This window comes from Sorex fumeus, unplaced genomic scaffold (assembly GCF_029834395.1).
Source record: "Sorex fumeus unplaced genomic scaffold, SorFum_2.1 ptg000076l, whole genome shotgun sequence".
Classification (NCBI taxonomy): domain Eukaryota; kingdom Metazoa; phylum Chordata; class Mammalia; order Eulipotyphla; family Soricidae; genus Sorex; species Sorex fumeus.
In genome coordinates this window covers 3,220,072-3,238,355 of record NW_026606133.1, presented here as the reverse complement: position 1 = coordinate 3,238,355, position 18,284 = coordinate 3,220,072, and the positions used below count along the sequence as shown (strand labels likewise).

The window sequence follows — 18,284 nt, the reverse complement described above, 5'->3', positions numbered from 1 at the left end:
TGATGGAGTTTGGTGGTATCAATCCCTATCTTAAACCTTTCAACATCCTGCCAATTCTACCCAGGTAGAGGAGATGGCGGTAAATAATTCTTGCCCTTGCTGTTTCTTCCTTTGAGTTGAAAGCTCATCCATAGTGTTAAGAGCCACCAACAATCTTTTCTTTTGCCTTTTGTCCCCAAACAAGAGCTTGGGGTAGATCCAACCTGCCTACTGTTCTTGTTGATAAAGTTTTGTAGGGACACAGTTGCATTGATGACTTTCTCTATTGTCCATCAAATCCAAACTGTCTGCTATTCTTGTCAGTAGTTTTATTCAGACACAGCCACATCTATTCCTCTCTGTACTGTTAAAGTCAAAGTGCCTGCTGTTCTTGTCAATAAAGATTTATTGAGGCACAGCCATATCCATTCCTTTCTCTGCCGTCTGTGATATCTGAACTGCCTGCTGTTCTTGTCAATAAAATTTTATTGAGACACAGCCACATCCACTTGTCTCTGTCCCATCCAATTTGAACTGCTGGCTGTTCTTGTCAATAAGTTTAAGTGGGACACAGCCACTTGTCAGTAAGTTTTATTGGGACACAGCCACATCCATTCCTTTCTCTGCTGTCTGTGAAACCCAACCTGCCTGCTGCTCTTGTGAGTAAAGTTTTCTTGAGACGCGGCCACATCTATCCTTTCCTCTGCTGTCAGTGGGTAATTCGGTGATGGAGCTGGGAGTTGCCATAGGGACAGTTTGAGAACAGGCTAGCAAGCATGTCCTGCCTCTTTCCAAAACACCTTGGCTGGCTCCTGCCTTAAGCTTCTCCCGTGGATTCTCCTGGTAGCTGGTGTTGTTTGAGTCTGGGCAAAGCTGGCTTCACTGTAGGTGGTTTTGGATGCCATGCCGTGGACTTTGGAAGGGCTTCCTGATGCTAGTACATTTACTATGCTTGCTTCTAGCCATCACCCTTAGCATCTGTTTGCCAGATGTGAGCACATCTTTCATTTGCAGCTTGATCAAAGCTCGCTTGATCAAGGGGATTTTTCCCACCGAAATCTTCCTTGAGTTTTCAAATAATAGCACTCTCTCCTTGTGTCCTAGTTTTAAATTTTATTTACAGATTTCATGACTTGAAACAGATATTAATTTGTTCTCTTCAACATTGTGTTAATGGCTCACTTCACCAGTTAGAGCCAATACAGGATGCTTTGTTAAAATCGATTTTCAGGTCAATGGCAGACAGATCTTTAGTAGCAATGTGTCCCTTGAAGATAGAATTCAAAGTCACAGGGTGTCTTGTGTTTGAACCTGGCTACCCTCATCCCGAAGGAAAGCTTTAGTACATCCCATTTTCTAGTGGAGGTCTAGGGAAGCCAAGCCAGGTCTAGGGAGCACAGACCCAGGAATTTTCCTTTAGCACAGAGATAGGAGGAATCTAGAGCACAGACCAGGAGTTATCCATGAGCACAGAGCCAGAAGGAGCCCTGAAAACAGAGCCAGGACTCACCCCTGAGCACTGAGCCAGGAGTCAGCCCTGAGCACTGTCAGTTGTATCCCCCTGAGAGATAAGTCAACACAATGGGGAAACAGATCGTTGTTCACAGAAGGGAGAGAAATAGATCCTGTGTTGATCCTCCTCGTGGGGTCCCGCAGGCAGAGCACTTCCCCGGGACTGTGAGCACCTCCTGTGCCTACACCAGACCCAGCGGGGACAGAGGAAGAGATCCCCGCTCCTGCCGCCCTGTGATGGGCCCTGTGGCCCTCAAGCACTGTGACCCTGAGCCCTGTGCCACGTCCTGTCTGGGGGACACCGAAGCCCATGGTCGGGGCCGGGATTGGCCACTCTGGACTGTGCCGTGGAGACTGTGCAGAGGCACGTGGGCGTGCGGGGAGCCGGGGGCACTGTCGGGCCGAGGCAAGGCCTGGTCGGGAAGGACCGGCCTCTGTGTTGGCCCGTTTCCTCCCCAGCTCCTTCTGCTGCCACAAGGCGCAGTCCAGCCGGAAACACCTCTTTCCCTTCCGTTCTGGCCCCAGGGAGCTTTCTCAGGCCTGGGCTGGAGAGAAGGCACTGGGCTGGACATTTATCGCCCGATAATCCCATTGCAGCTGCTTTAAGTCGTGTTGGAGCAATAATGTGGAATCGATGAGGGGTGCTTAGGGATAGGCTGGGGGGTGGGGAGGTTGAGGGCCTTGGTGCAGGGAGGGAGCATGGCGGGGTTGGCGCTGGGACATTGTATGCCAGAAGCAACTGTTAGCAATAACTTTATGGATAACGGCAGTGTAGTAAAAGTAACTTTAAAAATTTCTAAAGCAATAAAAAGAGGGAGGAAGGAAGGAAGGAAGGAAGGAAGGAAGGAAGGAAGGAAGGAAGAGCTGGAGGGAGAGAGGAAGGGGGGGAGGGAGGGAGGGAGGGAGGGAGGGAGGGAGGGAGGGAAGTAGGGAAGGAGGGAGGGAAGGAGGGAGGGAGGGAGTTCAGGCTGCCTTCATGACACTGGATCTCTGTTGGGGGTCACAGGGTACACAGCATCCCCTCAAACTTTCCCACTTGTTCAGTTTGACCTCGCGGCTATTGCTGCCCTCTGGTCAGGGGAACTTTCATGCTTGTGCCACAGCCTGAACCTGCGTTCCTCGACCCTGCAGGCTCCTCAGAAGCCAGGAGCCCAGAGCTGCAAAGAGGCGTTCCGGAAGGGAGCTGCACCTTCCAGAACAATCCCCAGGAAGCCCTCCTGGGCCCTGGAGCTGTGAAGGGGGAAGAGCCTGAGACATGTCCACCAGGTGCCCCCAGAAACCCACGTGCAGAGCCCCGAGCCCTTTTCCCGTTCAGGCCGGTGTGACGCAGTGAGGCAGGGAACTGAGCCACCCCCGCTCTGGAACCCGTCCAGCGGCTGGTCACTGCGAACAGGGCTCAGTGTCCAGGCGCTCAGCGTGACTGAGGTACCTCCTGCCCGTGTATGAGCTGTTTGTCCGTGTGGACACTGGGGGGCGCTGTTTCCTGCCAAAAGCTGCCTGTGACCTTTTCCTGATGCTTCTTTCATTCTATTATTTCCAAGGTTCAAGGAACATGGAAAAAGAGTGAGAGAAAGAGAGAGAATGGAAAAGAAGAAAGAAAGAAAGAAAGAAAGAAAGAAAGAAAGAAAGAAAGAGAAATAGACAAAGGAGGGAGGGAGGGAGGAAGGAGGAAGGAAAGAGAAAGAAAAGAAAGAGAGGGTGCTAGAGAGATAGCACAGCGGGTAGGACCAACCCGGGTTCGATTCCCATCATCCTATATGAGCACCACCGGGAGTAATTCCTGAGGGTCCATGAGCTTTCTAAACAGAACAAAGCATCCGTATTTATGAAGAGCACCTGTCAGTCCTTTCCATGTTTAGGAACGAAAATCAGAACACAAGTATGCTGGTTTGAAGAGCATTTGTTTAAAAATGCCTTTCAAAGTGTCACTGTGCCACATTTTCATCGTGGCACTTTGGGGAATGGGGAACACATCTGGCAGTGCTCAGGGCTTCCTCCTGGCTCAGTGCTCAGGGATCACACAGGACAGCGTTTGGGGGATAAGCGACACGTTGGGGGTCGGAACGGGGTTGTCTGTGTGGAAGGCTAGCACTTTGCCTGCTCCAGTGTCTCTGGCCCATAGATATATTATTTTCTGTAAACAACGCATTACCTGTTCCACATCCAAGTAGGCTGCTGAGAGGTGCCAAGTGTAAAGGTCTGTCCTTTCAGATTTAGCCCAGACCCTCTCGTGTAGGTCTCCTCTGATTTGCCTGGCCTGGGGCTTCTATAAATGGAAGGTTGGGACCGAGCCAGCAACGTTTCAATCCTGTCGAGACCCGGACAGGATTGCCAGAGAGTGGGACAGTGCCAGCAGCCAAGCCCACTGGGGTCCTGGCACCTTGCGGGGTTCCCCAGCACCCTCGGGAGAGATCCCTGAGCTCTGAGAGGAGGCTGGGGCTGAGCTGCAGGGACCCCAGGAGGGGGCCACGAGGCACCATGTGCCCCTCGGGGACCAGGGACAGAGAAAGGGCATCCTCTGGGGTGCTTTCCATCCAGCACCAGGGCCACGAGAGTCCCCCTCAGTGCAGACGCCTGGACAGTGGCCTGCTCTGTCTGCCCATCCCCCACAGCCTCATCCCACTTTCCTTCCAGTCCCTGCCCTGTCCTGATGCTTGGGTCCTAGTCATTTTTAGATGTGAATTTAACTCTTTAAAATTTAGTGCTTTTTAATTTTTTATTTTAAAATCTTAATTTTAAAATTTTAAAATCTTCAGGCTGGAGTGATAGCACAGCGGGTAGTGTGTTTGCCTTGCACGTGGCCGACCCGGGTTCGATCCCCAGCATCCCATATGGTCCCCTGAGCACTGCCAGGAGAGATTCCAGAGTGCAAAGCCAGGAGTAACCCCTGAGCATCGCCAGGTGTGACCCAAAAAACAAAAATTTAAAATCTTTTTTAAAATTAAAACTTTTTATTGTGAGCTTTTAATTTTTAGTTTTTTAATTAAAATTAATTTTATTTTAATTAATTGTTTAATTCAAATTTTAGTTTTAAATTTAATTTTGTTTAAATCCTTTATTTTTCCCCCATTTAATGACGGTGAGATACACCGTGACAAAGTCGTTCACGATTGGGGGAGGGCTGTCATATTCTGTCCCCCTTTCATGATCTTCCCCTCTGGCCCCTTGAGAATCCCCTGGGAATTCTCTAGAGATGCTGATACAGACTAGAGTTCCTGCCGAATCTAGGCACCAAACACGTCAGTCTCATTGCTGGTGATTTGGGGTAAAAGGCAATGGGAAGGGAACTCCTAGGAAGCAGTAGAAGCTGGCCAGCCAGCTGCTGGACAACCTACCTACTTCGAGGCGTTTGGAAACTGGTTTTCTCCTGGCTCAGGACCTTGGTGCAGTCACTGGCAGAGGCACCTCTGCTACATCTCAACCTGGATACTGTTGCACTTAGTGAAGATCCCTCTTGAAAGATCCCGGCTGGCTGGTGACTGGTGACTGGTGCCCTACAGGTGCACACACAAACCTGCATTGCACCGTTTCCGAAGAGGCTATTCATTGCGTTGCTGGCTGATGTGGTCCTTTCGGGGAATATCTGCTTTGCAAGATCTCTTTCCTTGTCGGAAATAAGAGCATGCACAAAAACCTTGTACCAATTCCATTCCGGCCACTCCACAGGATCCCCTGTGCACCGTCAGCCACCACCCTGAGCACAGAGCCAGAAGTATGCCCCGAGCTCTAACAGGTGTGTCTCAAAAACAAATAAAGAAGAAACAAGAAATCTCCCTGTGTCCAAAGGCTGCCTTGCAGCGGGCCATGATGGCCGTGGCCACAAGCGATGGGTTTGGTTCAGTTGCATCACCTTTGTACTAACCTGCAGACGTGGCGGGAGAGAGGGCAGGAGGGAGAAGCCCAGGGCCTGTGGCTCTTCCTTCTCGTGCTCCTGGCTTCTCAGTTCCTTTTCTTCTCTGGGGTGTCCAGGAAGACGGGGCTGAAGCACACTTTTTGGGGAGCAGACTGAGGGGCGCTCTGCCCCGACATTGGGGCACCCTCACGGGGGACTGTGGAGGGGGTAGGCTGGGTCCCTGCTGCCGCTGCTGCGTCCCACCAGGGCTTTCTCGGACGTGAATTCCTGCTTCTGAGAAAATATGCCAGTCTAGGGAGCAAGACTCCATATGTGACACCCTCCGTCTCCTTCCTGGGCCCCATAATCCTCGGTAACGCCCTGAATATAGGGGTCAGCAGTGGCACCAAATTACTTGTGTGTGTGTGTGTGTGTGTGTGTGTGTGTGTGTGTGCATTTCCCCCAGTTCTGGAGGGCCAGATGCCCATCTGTCCTCTGAAAAAGACAGTTCAGAGGCCAGTTATGGCCCTTCTTCTTTGCCAGGATTGCCCAGAAGGCCTTAGAAAGACAGACTGAGTGTCTGGAAAGGTCCCAAGTGAGTCTGGCCAGAGACGGATGGAGGAAAAAGCAAGGAGGTCTGGGTGTTTATGACGAGATGGACAGAGCCAAGCCCCAGGTTCGGCTAACGCACATCTCAAAGAAAGGGGCTTGGATCGGAGGCCGCCACAGCCCGCGCTATTGAGACCTGAGCTTGCACTTCGATCCCATGCTGTGGCTCTTCCAAACAATGGTTGTTCCCTGGCTTCCCGCCTTGGACCCTAAGGAGGCTTTTAGCCTCGAGACACCGGAGCCCCGAAGGCGAAAGCTCACAGGCTGGGAGGGTGCTCTGTGCATGGGAGGCAGCATTTGCTTCCTGGCCCCAGTCTCCTGCTCCTCGGAGCACTGTCAGGAGCCATCCCCGAGCACTGAGCCCTGCAGTCATGAGCACAACCAAGCCACGGAAACGAACGCTGAGAGCCCAGTCTTCTACCATAGACAGATTGAATCTGTCTCTCTGAGAGAGGGCGCCTGGCTCGGATCTTTATAAGGACCTCAGAGGTTCCTAGTGCCCTAGGGTGGGGAGGATGGTGGATGAGGGGGAGAGGCAGGAGCAGCGGGAGCTGGAGGGGTGTTCTGCCTGTGAAGAGACTTGCCCTGCATGTCCCTGCGGTGGCCTGAGCAGGCTGGACCCTGGGCACGGCTGTGCTGTGCTGGACAGGCATCCATGCGGGGCCTTGTCCTTGCCCACCCGAGTGACCGCCTTCCCTGTGCTATGCTGAATTTCCTCTCCAGATGGTATCAGGCTGTCTATACTAGGCTTGGTGATTGGCTCCCTGGGATGCACAGAAGGGCTCGTGCTTGGAGAGCACCATTGCGGGTAGGCAGTGCAGGCCACTGGGTGTGAGAAAGGCCTGGGCGGGCTGGTCAATGTCTTCTGTCTTCCTCTCTGAGCTCTGTGGTCGGGAGGAGCGCTCTGCAGAAGGAAGGCGAGGACGCAGATGGCCACGCGGTGGAGGCTCTGGAAAGGGTGTGCACACGCCTTTGCAAACGCTGCCTGGGGGAAGGGGCGTTCCAGGGGAAACTGAGGGAGAGGGGAAGGCAGCAGAGGGCTGGGGCACAGGGAAGGAGAAGGGAGAGAGGAAGGTGGGGAGCGGAGGTGAGGGTTCCAGGACCTTCAAGTCTTCTTGGACCAAGCCCAAGGGAAGGTTTTAGGGGCGGGAATGGGGCGCCTTGGGGGCCCCCTGGGTCCCCTCCAGCCTGGGCTCACACTTGACTCCACCCGGAAGGTGCCGTGGGCGCGGCCGGGAAGGCGCCCGCGTGCGGGGACCCAGGATCCGCTCGCACCGCCCCTTAGACGCGCCCACGCTGTCCCTCGGCCCGGGCAGCCAATGCGGCAGCCAATGGGGCCTGCGCCTCCGTCCGGCCCGTCGAGGGCGCGCGGGAAGGCGGGGCGCGCGCGGCCCGGGACTCGCGCGGTCCAACTTTGCGGCCGAGTCACGGCGGCCGCAGCGCGGAGCGGGGACCCGCAACCATGGTGGCCGCGGCGCCCGGCTCCTCCCTGACCCTCTGCCTCTGGCTGGCGGCCTGCGGGGGCGGCCTGGCCGCGGGCCCCGGATCGGCGCTGTGCGGCGGCTGGACGAGTCACTGGGGACCGGGGGCGTGTGGCGTGCGCGCTGCGCCTCCAGGTGCCTGAGCCTGCACCTCACGCGCATCCCGGCCAGGTATGCGAGGCCCCGCGCCTCAAACTCCTTGCAGCTCCCCGGGGGGTGGGGGCGGACAGGGGTGCCGAGGAGTAGTCCTGGCAGACCCCGCTGCGCCCCCCCCCTCCTGGAGATGCCCGGGCGTGTCCCGCGCGCCCCTTCTTCCCCGGGGTAGACGCGGTGGGAATTTCCCGGCGCGGCGGGAGCGTTGGTGACTTTCCCGCGGCTGGAGCGCGCGGGACGCCTTGGCGGAGCGAGTCCCGTGATCCCCGGGACCCCCCAGCCCCCGCGCGCTCGTCGCAGGTGGCGGCGCCCACACCTTGTTCTGGTCCTGGAGTGTGGGCTGCCTTACCCCGGCCCTGCGGGCGCGTCCCAGAGCGGGTGTTGCTGGCGGCCGAGCGTCCCGGGACTCAAGCCTCCCGCGCCCCTGCTGGGGTCTGGGAGTTGTGCGCGCCTGGGGGTAGGTGCGTGGTGCCGAAGCGGGGCGGCCGGCCTGGCTCCGGATCTAGGGACCCCCGCAGTGGCCTTAGCGCCTGGTGCGGTGCCAGCGCAAGACAGGGAATCCCCAGGGTGGGCCCCTGACTTTTGCCGTCGCGTCCCCACCCCCTCGCTTTATCTCCTCCGACCACGGGCTTGTTGGTGTCTGACTTGTTTCTGCCCTCACCTGCTCCAGGCCCCAACTTCTCACCCTGGGGACCCGCCGAGCGCCGAAGCGCCCACTTCCCACCAAGTCCTTCGGGATAAATCAGGCGTGCCTCTCACGGGGGGAGTGAGGGGGCACTTCCCTGGTCCCCAGGTAGGGCAGCGCTCTGTGGGGGCGCATCTCCCTGGCCCTTTCCCTGGCCTCCTACCCATTCTTGCCTCCCTGCCCCGGAGGCCCGTGGCCCCGCTGGCCCGCCAGGGAGCCTCCGTGAAGTTTGCCCGGTGCGCTTCTGTTTGTTCTTGAGAAGCCTGACGTGGCATGCGGCTGGAGTTGGCAGCTCTCCGTGTCCGCCTGCCCCACCCTGGGCTCCAGAGAGAGGCCTCAGGGAGCCTGTCCTCCTGGGCTGGCTGGCACCTGGTTGGCAGCTCTCTCAGGTTTCAGCTGCAAGCACCCCCCCCCACACACACACACACACACTGCTGCGTGGCCTGCCCGCCCCAAACCAAGCTGAAGCATCCCCCCCCCCACACACACACTTTTTTTTATTGAATTGTCAGCTGTTGTGATTTGTTTTACAGTTTCTGCGGGCTAAAGCAGGAGTTTAGACCAAGCCAATTTCCGTGAAAGCCTTTCCTTGTGGTCTCTTGGCATGATTTCTCTTCTGAAGACAAACTGCTGAGGGAACCCTGATTACATTTTAATTAGCTGGAGGTGAAGTGCACTGCAAATTGCTCAGTTAGGACTTAATAACTTGTTTTGGGTTCCCCCTTTTGTTTTTGTTTTTGCAGTGAATTGCACAGTCCTTCCTGGGGGTTTATTCCGACGTAGTAATGCCTGTCTGACATATCCAAATGTCTGCGGGGATTAAGGCTTCCTTGGGATTGATAAAGACAGCCAGCCCTGAGCTCTACCTATAAAAATCTCCCGCCCCCTAAATAATTAGAAGGAACGTGATGGCCTGGCACTGCAGCCAAGTCCTTACCCGCAGGTGGTATTGATTAGCTGTGTTGGTGGAAACCTTGGGGAGAACCTGGGGTCACCCCGCCCCACCCACCAGCTTGTGCAAATAAGCCCTCCCCAGAGCTGCTCTTGGAGCAGGTGCCCTGTGCCGGCCGGGGCCCTCCTTGGGCGTAGCCACAGCTGCTGCTTGGAGGCACGGCCCAGGGTTCTCCTGCTGCGTGGGGCCACAGGGTGGACCTGGCAGGCTGTGGGCAGCAAGCAGCCAGCCAGGGATTCTCAGCGAGGACCAAGGCAGGCTTCCTGGCCGGTGAGCACAGCAGGGCCAGGTCTTGCCCAGGAAGGAGCCCCCAGACGCGTTCTGTCTGTTGCATGCACTGCAGGCGAGGCCTGGGGGTCACATGGCCCCTTCATCCCTGCACGGCTCCAACCACGGCACCTGTCATCCAGACCACAGGTGCCAGGATTATGGGGGGGGGCGGGGCGCCTGGCATAGGCCCTGGTGAGAGAGCTCCCTGAGTTCCGTCCTGTTTCAGGCTCACGTGACCGTAGCTTCTGCTAACGACCCTGGTTGAGGCCGTTGTCCAAGAGCAGGCGAGGTCAGGAGGCGCTGTCCTCAGCAGAAAGCATTCACTGGAGGAGTAGGCGTGGGAGGCGTGGGCGAAGCACACGGTGGGAATGGCAGGCAGTGAGCAGGCAGATGATTGGTAGAGCAGGAGGTGGGTGTGGCACGTGATGGGCGTGGCTTGTGGTGGGTGGGGCATGTGTGGGCTGCAGATGACTGGTGGGCCAGAAGGCGGGTATGGAATATGGTGCGCGGAATCTGTGTGGATCTGCTGGTGATTGGCGGAGCAGTTAATGGGCCGGCAGATGGTGGATGTAGTGGACGGTTGGTTGGGCAGAATCTAGGCGTGGCAATGGCAGGTGGGCATTCAGGTGTTGGATTTGATTGGTGGAGCAGATGATGGGCGGTCTTTGTGGTGGCCGGGCAAATGGTGGATGGGGCAGGTGATTGGTTGGGCAGAATATTGGCGTGGCAGTGGTAGGTGGGGCAGTCAGGTGTTGGATTTGATTGGTGGAGCAGGCGGTGGGCGGGCAGAGGGTGGATGGGGCAGGTGATTGGTTGGGCAGAATCTAGGCGTGGCAATGGCAGGCTGGGCAGTCAGGTGCTGAATTTGATTGGTGGAGCAGGTGGTGGGAGGGCAGAGGGTGGATGGGGCAGGTGATTGGTTGGGTAGAAGGTGGGTAAGGCAATGTTAGGCGGGGCAGGCAGATGCTGGATTCGATTGGTGGAACAGTTAGTGGGCGGGGTAGATGGTGGGTGGGAGATGACTGGATGGGCAGAATGGGTGTAGCAATGGAAGGTGGGGCAGGCCGATGCCGGCTTGACCATGTGGTGGACAGGTCAGGTGCAGGCAGGGCAGCCCATGGGCCTGGCTGCCTTGGCGCTTCTGAGTTATCATTGTGCGTCTGGCCAGCCTGGGTCGGTCCCGAACTTTCTGCTGTCATGGACACAGTGAAGGTGCAGACACTCCCGTGCTGTGGACAGCGACCAGCAGGCCCGAGGGGCACAGAGCTGCGAGAGGCAGGTGGGGTCTTGGCTGGCTTACAGGGGTGGCTTCCCCCACGAGGTCCCTGTGACTGGGGCAGAGTTGTTCCCGCCGTGAGAATGTCCTGGGCTTCTGAAATGACCCCTGGATCTCAGCGCCCCCGTTTAGGCCTGTCACATAGCCAGGAAGAAGTGAGAGCACGTGTATTTGCCTCCCCGCCTTTTTGGTATATTTTCCCAATTTTCGGCCATCCCCAGGGGTACAGCAATTCTTGGCTCTGTGCTCAGGAGTGACCCCTGGTGAGGTTCTTGGGGGCCATATGGGGTGCAGGGGATTGAACCTAGGTTGTCTGCATGCAAAGCCAGTGCCTTCACCCCTGTACTATCTCTCTGGCCCTTTATTTGCCTCATCTCTCATTTATTTCTGTGACTTTCCAGCTTGGGAGCACTGTGCAGACCTTAGGGGCTTGAATGGGAAGCAGGAGGATCACCCCCGGCTGTGCTTTGGGGGACCCCCAGGGGTCCACGGTTGGAATCCAGCCCCGCCAGTAACCTCCCTAGCACCAACAGGTTTCGTGAAAGAACGGAAATAGACTCGCTTCTCTCTTCCCGCTTTCCTGTGAGCCCTTTGCCTGGGCCATGGCGTTTTCACTACACTCTGCAGACGCTTTTCTGATTTAAGAGAAATTTATGGCGTACAACCAGAGATTCGGCTGCCCTGCCTATGCCCTGCAGTATGGCTGCAGGACAGACGTCTCTCTGCTCTGCCCACTGCCCACATACATCCCCCATGCTGCATGCCTGGCCTGTCCCCCAGCGAGCCTGGGACGGCTGCAGGGACGGGAACCCGGCAGGCCTGGGAAGTGGAGCAAGGAGGCAGAGCTGCCCCATCCTACTCCAATGGTCAGTGGGCCGTGTGCCCAGTGGTCACCCGCTTGAATGCTTTGAGGGGTGCACGGGGTCCTCCACAGGCCCTGCTGACCATGTGTATGCCGCTTCCAGCGACAGGGCCCTGTGTGTCTGCCAGCGGCTGCAGGGACTGACATTCTGCTTTGTTCATTTGTGGGTGCTGTGTGTGTGTGTCTTTCTGTCTGTCTGTCTGTCTGTCAGTGCCATGCATCTTTTTATTTTATTGTTTTGGTTTTGGGGCCACATTGGGTAATGCTCAGAGCTTGGACCATATGGGGTGCTGGAGGTCAAACTCAGGTCAGCTGCATGCAAGACAAGCGCCCTATCTGCTGTACTCTCCCTCCCGTGCCCTGGAATCTTTCATGGCCTCACTTTAAGCTTCAAAAAGAGAAGGAGGGCTGGAGTGATATCACAGTGGGTAGGGCGTTTGCCTTGCACGCGGCCGACCCAGGTTCAATTCCCAGCATCTGATATGGTTCCCTGAGCACTGCCAGAAGTAATTCCTGAGTGCATGAGCCAGGGTTAGCCCCTGTGCATCTCCAGGTGTAAAAAAAAAAAGAGAGAAGAGTAGGGTGCTGGGCAGAAGTCAGTGCTCTGTGTTTTCAGGAATGTTTCCTTGTACTGAGAGTGACTCTCTCTCTCTCTCATGCTTACTGGGATGTGCATTCTTATACTGAGAGCGTCTCTCTCTCTCTTTCTCTCTCTCTCTCTCGCTTACTGGGATGTGCATTCTTATACTGAGAGCAACTCTCTCCCTCTCTCTCTCTCTCTCTCTCTCACTGGGATGTGCGTCCTTGTACTGAGAGTGACACACACACTCTCACACTCTCACTTACTGGGATGTGCATCTTTGAACTGAGAGTGACTCTTTCTCTCTGGATTACTGGGAGAGACCAACTCAGTCTCTCTCTCTCTCTCTCTCTCTCTCTCTCTCTCTCTCTCTCTCTCTCGCTTACGAGGATGTGCATCTTTGTACTAGAGTGACTCTCTCTTGTGCATATTGGGATGCGGATCCTGGAGACATCTCTGCCACCCATCCCCCTACTTGTGCTCCAGGCCTGGATGATGGAATGGTACAGGGTGGAGTTAGAGGTGTCAAGAGAAGAATGATTCCACACCTCACGGGCCCCAGAGCCTGCTCTGGACCTGCATCTCCTCTGAGGATGCGCCAGTAACGGGGTCTGCAGAGCCGGTCATGAGTGGGGTGGATGCAAGAGAGAGAAGGTGCCTCTGCCGGCTTTGAGGCGCTGCTTGGGCAGGGGGCTGGGGGGTGGCGTGCTCCACAGGCAGCTGGCTCCAGAGTGCTCTGCTGAGAGCGCAGCCAGAGGGGACATTTGTCACCATCTCAGGCAGGGGGCCAGGCTCCTTTAGGTAGCCCTCAGGGATCAGAGACCCTCCAGCACTCACTGGAAGATGTTTGTTTTGGCAAGGAGAGCAGTAAGCTGGAGATTAGCTCACTGCTCTGAGAGCCAGCCTCTTCTCTGGGAAAAAGTCAACAAACACTTGTGACTCCCAGCCCTCAAAGCAGCCAGGCTGTAAGGCTCTTGGCAGAGTCCTTGTGGGTTTTTATTGGGGGGTGAGGGGGTAGGTGGGACATCTAGTGGTGCTCAGTGCTGCGGAGTCAGTGCCTGCACCACAGGGAAATGCTCCTGCCTGCTCAGCCCCTGCGTTTCAGTCTGCTGGGCGCTCTTGCTGGCAGGGTCCCTCTTGCAGGAAGCCTGTGGGTACTGGATGCCGGGTGCTGTGCTGGCGCAGACGGCCTTGCTACTAAGGAGTTTGGTCTGGACCCTTGGGCTGCCCCAGCAGGGAACATCTTCACGGGTCTATTCTGGGGGACATGCAGGGACGGGCACGCCCAGGTGTCCTGCGAGTGAGCTGTGCATTCCATGGTCCCCACCCTCTGCTTTCCTGGCTGTCAGAGCTTACCTGGGGCTGGGACTCACAGCCTCTCTGCCTGGAAGTACACCCAGTATTTAAGAAGCATGTCAGGAGATACACTTGGCGGCTGGTCTTTTTTTTTATATGTCTTTAGAAGCTAGATATGTGGACATATGTATTTATATTTACTTGTACAGGTGCATAAAATAGAAATACACAGCATTGTTGCATATATCACTTAATCACTTAACTTCCCGTTAGTCGTCGATTTGCTCGAGCGGGCGCCAGTAACGCCTCCATTTGTCCCTGTCGCGTGCTAGTGTAGCGCAATGGCATCTGTTCGGTCCAGGAACATGAAGAGCCTCAAACCGATGGTTCACGATCTTGATGAAGAAGTCTGACCATCTGGTAGGTGGGCGGCCACGCGGTCTTTTGACATCCCGTGGAATCCAGTCGGTAACAGCTCTAGTCCAGTGGTCGTCTTTAAATCTCATTACGTGACCAGCCCATCTGATTTTCGACACCTTGGCAAATGAGACAGCGTCCCTGATTCTTGATCATCGACGGTTGTCAGAACTCCGGATTCTTTCTCTCATTTGAGTGAAACGTGATATTCCAAGCATAGCTCTTTCTATTCTTCTTTGGGAGACCTGAACAGCGTTCTCATCTTGTTTGCGTAGGGCCCAGGTCTCTGAGGCATATGTTAATGCAGGAAGAACAGTGGAATCAAAGAGATGTGCCCGGAGCCGGAGGTTCTTCGTCCTCTTAGCTATTTCTTCGACGTTCTTGAAGGCGTTCCAAGCTGCTCTCTTCCTCCTGTGCAACTCTGGTCCAGGTCACTTGTCATGTGGACTTCTCGACCTAGGTACACATAGCTGTTGCATTCTGAGATGGTCGTTCCATTGAGAGCATATATAGTAAAAAGAATTTATGTATTAAAACTTGTATAACTTTTACCAAAACTTATGGGACACAGCAAAGGCTGTGTTAAGAGGAAAGTTTATAGCTCTACAAGCATTCCTCAGGAAGGAGGAGCGAGCACACATAAGTAACCTAACCTCACAGCTTAAGAGCTTGGAGAAGGACCAAAAAAAGGAGCACAACCCGAACAGGAGAAAGGAAATAATAAAACTCAGAGCAGAGATTAACGAGATGGAAACCCAAAAAACAATCCGAAAGATCAATGAAACCAAGAGCTGGTTCTTCGAGAAAATTAACAAGATCGATAAGCCTCTAGCAAAACTCACAAAGAAAGGGAGAGAGAAAACCCTAATAAACCGAATCAGAAATGAAAAGGGGGTCATTACAACAGAAACCACAGAAATTCAGAGGATCCTCAGGGAGTACTTTGAGAAGCTTTATGCCACGGAACATCAAAACCTCGAGGAAATGGATAAATTCCTAGACTCCTACAGACTCCCAAGGCTGAACCAAGAAGACCTAGAATACCTGAACAGACCTATCACCATCAAGGAAATTGAAATGGTAATAAAAAGTCTCCCCAAGCACAAAAGTCCTGGCCCGGATGGATTCACTAGTGAATTCTTCCAAATCTTTAAAGAGGACTTACTCCCAATGCTCTTTAAGCTTTTCCACGAAATTGAAATATCAAAAACACTTCCAAACAGTTTCTACGAAGCAAATATCACACTGATACCAAAAGCAGACAGAGATACCACAAAGAAAGAGAATTACAGGCCGATATCCCTGATGAACACAGATGCAAAGATCCTCAACACACTACTAGCAAATAGAATCCAACTACTCATTAAAAAGATCATACACCATGACCAAGTAGGATTCATCCCAGGGATGCAAGGATGGTTTAACATTCGGAAATCAATCAACATAATCCACCATATCAACAAAAGAAAAGATAAAAAGCATATGATCATATCAATAGATGCAGAGAAAGCATTTGATAAGATCCAGCACCCCTTTATGATGAAAACCCTAGCCAAAATGGGTATAGAGGGGACCTTCCTCAACATAATTAAAGCCATCTACCACAAGCCTACAGCAAGCATCATCCTCAATGGGGAAAAACTGAGAGCCTTCCCTCTAAGATCAGGGACGAGACAGGGATGCCCACTCTCTCCACTGCTGTTCAATATAGTACTGGAAGTACTTGCAATAGCGATTAGGCAGGAAAAAGATATTAAGGGCATTCAGGTAGGAAAGGAAGAAATCAAGCTCTCACTATTCGCAGATGATATGATACTCTACTTAGAGAACCCAATAACTTCCACCAAAAAACTCCTAGAAACAATAGACTCGTATAGTAAAGTTGCAGGTTATAAAATCAATACCCAAAAGTCCATGGCTTTCCTATACGCAAACAGTGAGAGAGAAGAAAGCAACATGAAAAAAACAATCCCATTCACAATTGTGCCCCAGAAAATCAAGTACCTAGGAATCAGCTTAACTAAGGAAGTAAAGGACCTGTACAAAGAAAAGTACAAAACGCTACTTCAGGAAATAAAAGAGGACATGAGGAAATGGAAAGATATCCCCTGCTCATGGGTCGGGAGACTTAACATTGTCAAAATGGCAATACTACCGAAAGCATTGTATAAATTCAATGCAATCCCTATAAGGATACCCATGACATTCTTCAAAGAAATGGAGCAAACACTCTTGAAATTTATATGGAACAATAAGCCCCCACGAATAGCTAAAGCAATTCTTGGGAAAAAGAAAATGGGAGGAATCAACCTCCCGAACTTCAAACTGTACTACAAAGCAGTAATAATTAAAACAGCATGGTACTGGAACAAAGGCAGAACTGCAGACCAATGGAACAGGGTTGAATACACTGAAATCTCTCCTCAATCATATGCTCATCTAATCTTTGATAAAGGTGCAAGTAATGTGAAGTGGAGTAAGGAAAGCCTCTTTAATAAATTGTGTTGGCATCACTGGACGGCTACATGCAAAAAAATAGGCTCAGAACTCTGCCTAACACCATGTACAAAAGTAAGATCAAAATGGATTAAAGACCTCAACATCAGACCAGAAACCATAAGGTACATTGAAGATAAATTTGGCAAAACCCTCCATGACATTGAAGCTAATGGTATCTTCAAAGATGCGACGCCACTGGCCAAGCAAGTGAAAACAGAGATAGATAAATGGGACTATCTTAAACTAAGAAGCTTCTGCACCTCCAAAGAAACAGTGACCAAAATACAAAGACAGTCTACAGAATGGGAAAGGATATTCACCGAATACACATCTGACAAGGGGTTGATATCCAGGATATACAAAATACTGGTTAAATTCCACAAGAAGAAAACATCCAACCCCATCAAAAAATGGGGCAATGAAATGAACAGAAACTTTCTCAAAGAAGAAATCCGAATGGCAAAAAAGCACATGAGGAAATGCTCTACATCATTAATCATCAGGGAGATGCAGATCAAAACCACAATGAGATACCATCTCACACCTCAGAGACTGGCCCACATTCAAAAGAACAAAAGCAACCGATGCTGGCGTGGATGTGGCGAGAAAGGGACACTCCTTCACTGTTGGTGGGAATGTCCACTGGTTCAGCCCTTCTGGAAAACAGTATGGACGATTCTCAAAAAATTAGAAATTGAGCTCCCATTTGACCCAGCAATACCACTCCTGGGAATATATCCCAGAGAGGCAAAAATGTATAGTCAAAGTGACATCTGCACTTGTTTGTTCATTGCAGCACTCTTTACAATAGCCAGAAACTGGAAGAAACCTGAATGCCCAAGAACAGATGACTGGTTAAAGAAACTTTGGTACATCTACACAATGGAGTACTATGCAGCTCTTAGAAAAGATGAAGTCATGAAATTTACATACAAGTGGTACAATATGGAAAGTATCATGCTAAGCGAAATGAGTCAGAAAGAGAGGGATAGACATAGAAAGATTGCATTCATCTGGGGGATATAAAGTAACAAAGTATGAGATTAATACCCAAGAATAGCTGAGATCAGCACCAGGAGGATTACTCCATAACTTAGAGGCCAGCCGGGTATCCTAGAGGAAACGGCTGTTCAGATAGAGAAGGGAGCACCAAATAAAGGATGTTTGGAGGATCCTCCCAGGAGGGGAGATGCATGTCGAAAGTAGACTATGGACTGAACATGTTTGCCACTAAATGCCTCTTTTGCAGACCACAACACCCAAAAGGAGAGAGAGAACACGGGATTGCCCTGCCACAGAGGCAGGGGGGGATGGGGGGATGGGGGTGGGAGGGATATTATCCATGGTGGTGGAGAATGGGCACTGGTGGAGGGATGGGTATCTGATCATTGTATAATTGAAACCAAAGCACAAAAAATTGTAAATCTACAACTTTAAAAAAAATAAAATAAAATAAAGGGGAAAAAAATAAAGACAAATAGAAGATGGAATAAAAATATATTTTCTTCCCCCCCCCCAAAAAAAGAATTGATCTTAAGTAAACAATTAGAAAAGTAGACAAATAGATGTAAATGTTCACATCAATGTCATCTTAGCAGTAAAACATTACAATTATAAAATCTCAATAAACATTTTATAGTAACTGAAATTGATTATTTAAAAATCATACTTGTATATAGGCTAATATAAATACATAATTGAAAGACTCCAAAGAAATGTACCTTCATTTTACTTGTATGTTTATTGTGGTTCTATTTTCTTCTTAATATAGTTATCCCATGAACAATAAAAAAAAAAACTTGTATAACTTTATATGATCTGCCCCACTCCCAATCAGAGGCGGATCCCTGGGGAATAGCCACGCGGAGTTCCTGGCTCATT

General features: G+C 52.3%; 1 protein-coding gene across 1 annotated transcript in view; it reads right to left on the bottom strand.

Annotated features, from left to right (window-relative positions):
• Positions 1-7,973: 7,973 nt before the first annotated feature.
• Positions 7,974-18,284, bottom strand: part of LOC130038513 (patatin-like phospholipase domain-containing protein 4) — a 45,111-nt gene continuing 34,800 nt past the window's right edge. Inside the window, exons 5-7 of the mRNA XM_056130333.1 lie at positions 9,798-10,068; positions 8,228-8,296; positions 7,974-8,068 (exon numbers count right to left, since the gene is read on the bottom strand). Of these exons, the coding sequence (XP_055986308.1) occupies positions 7,974-8,068; positions 8,228-8,296; positions 9,798-10,068 (435 nt within the window). The remainder of the gene's footprint in view (positions 8,069-8,227; positions 8,297-9,797; positions 10,069-18,284) is intronic.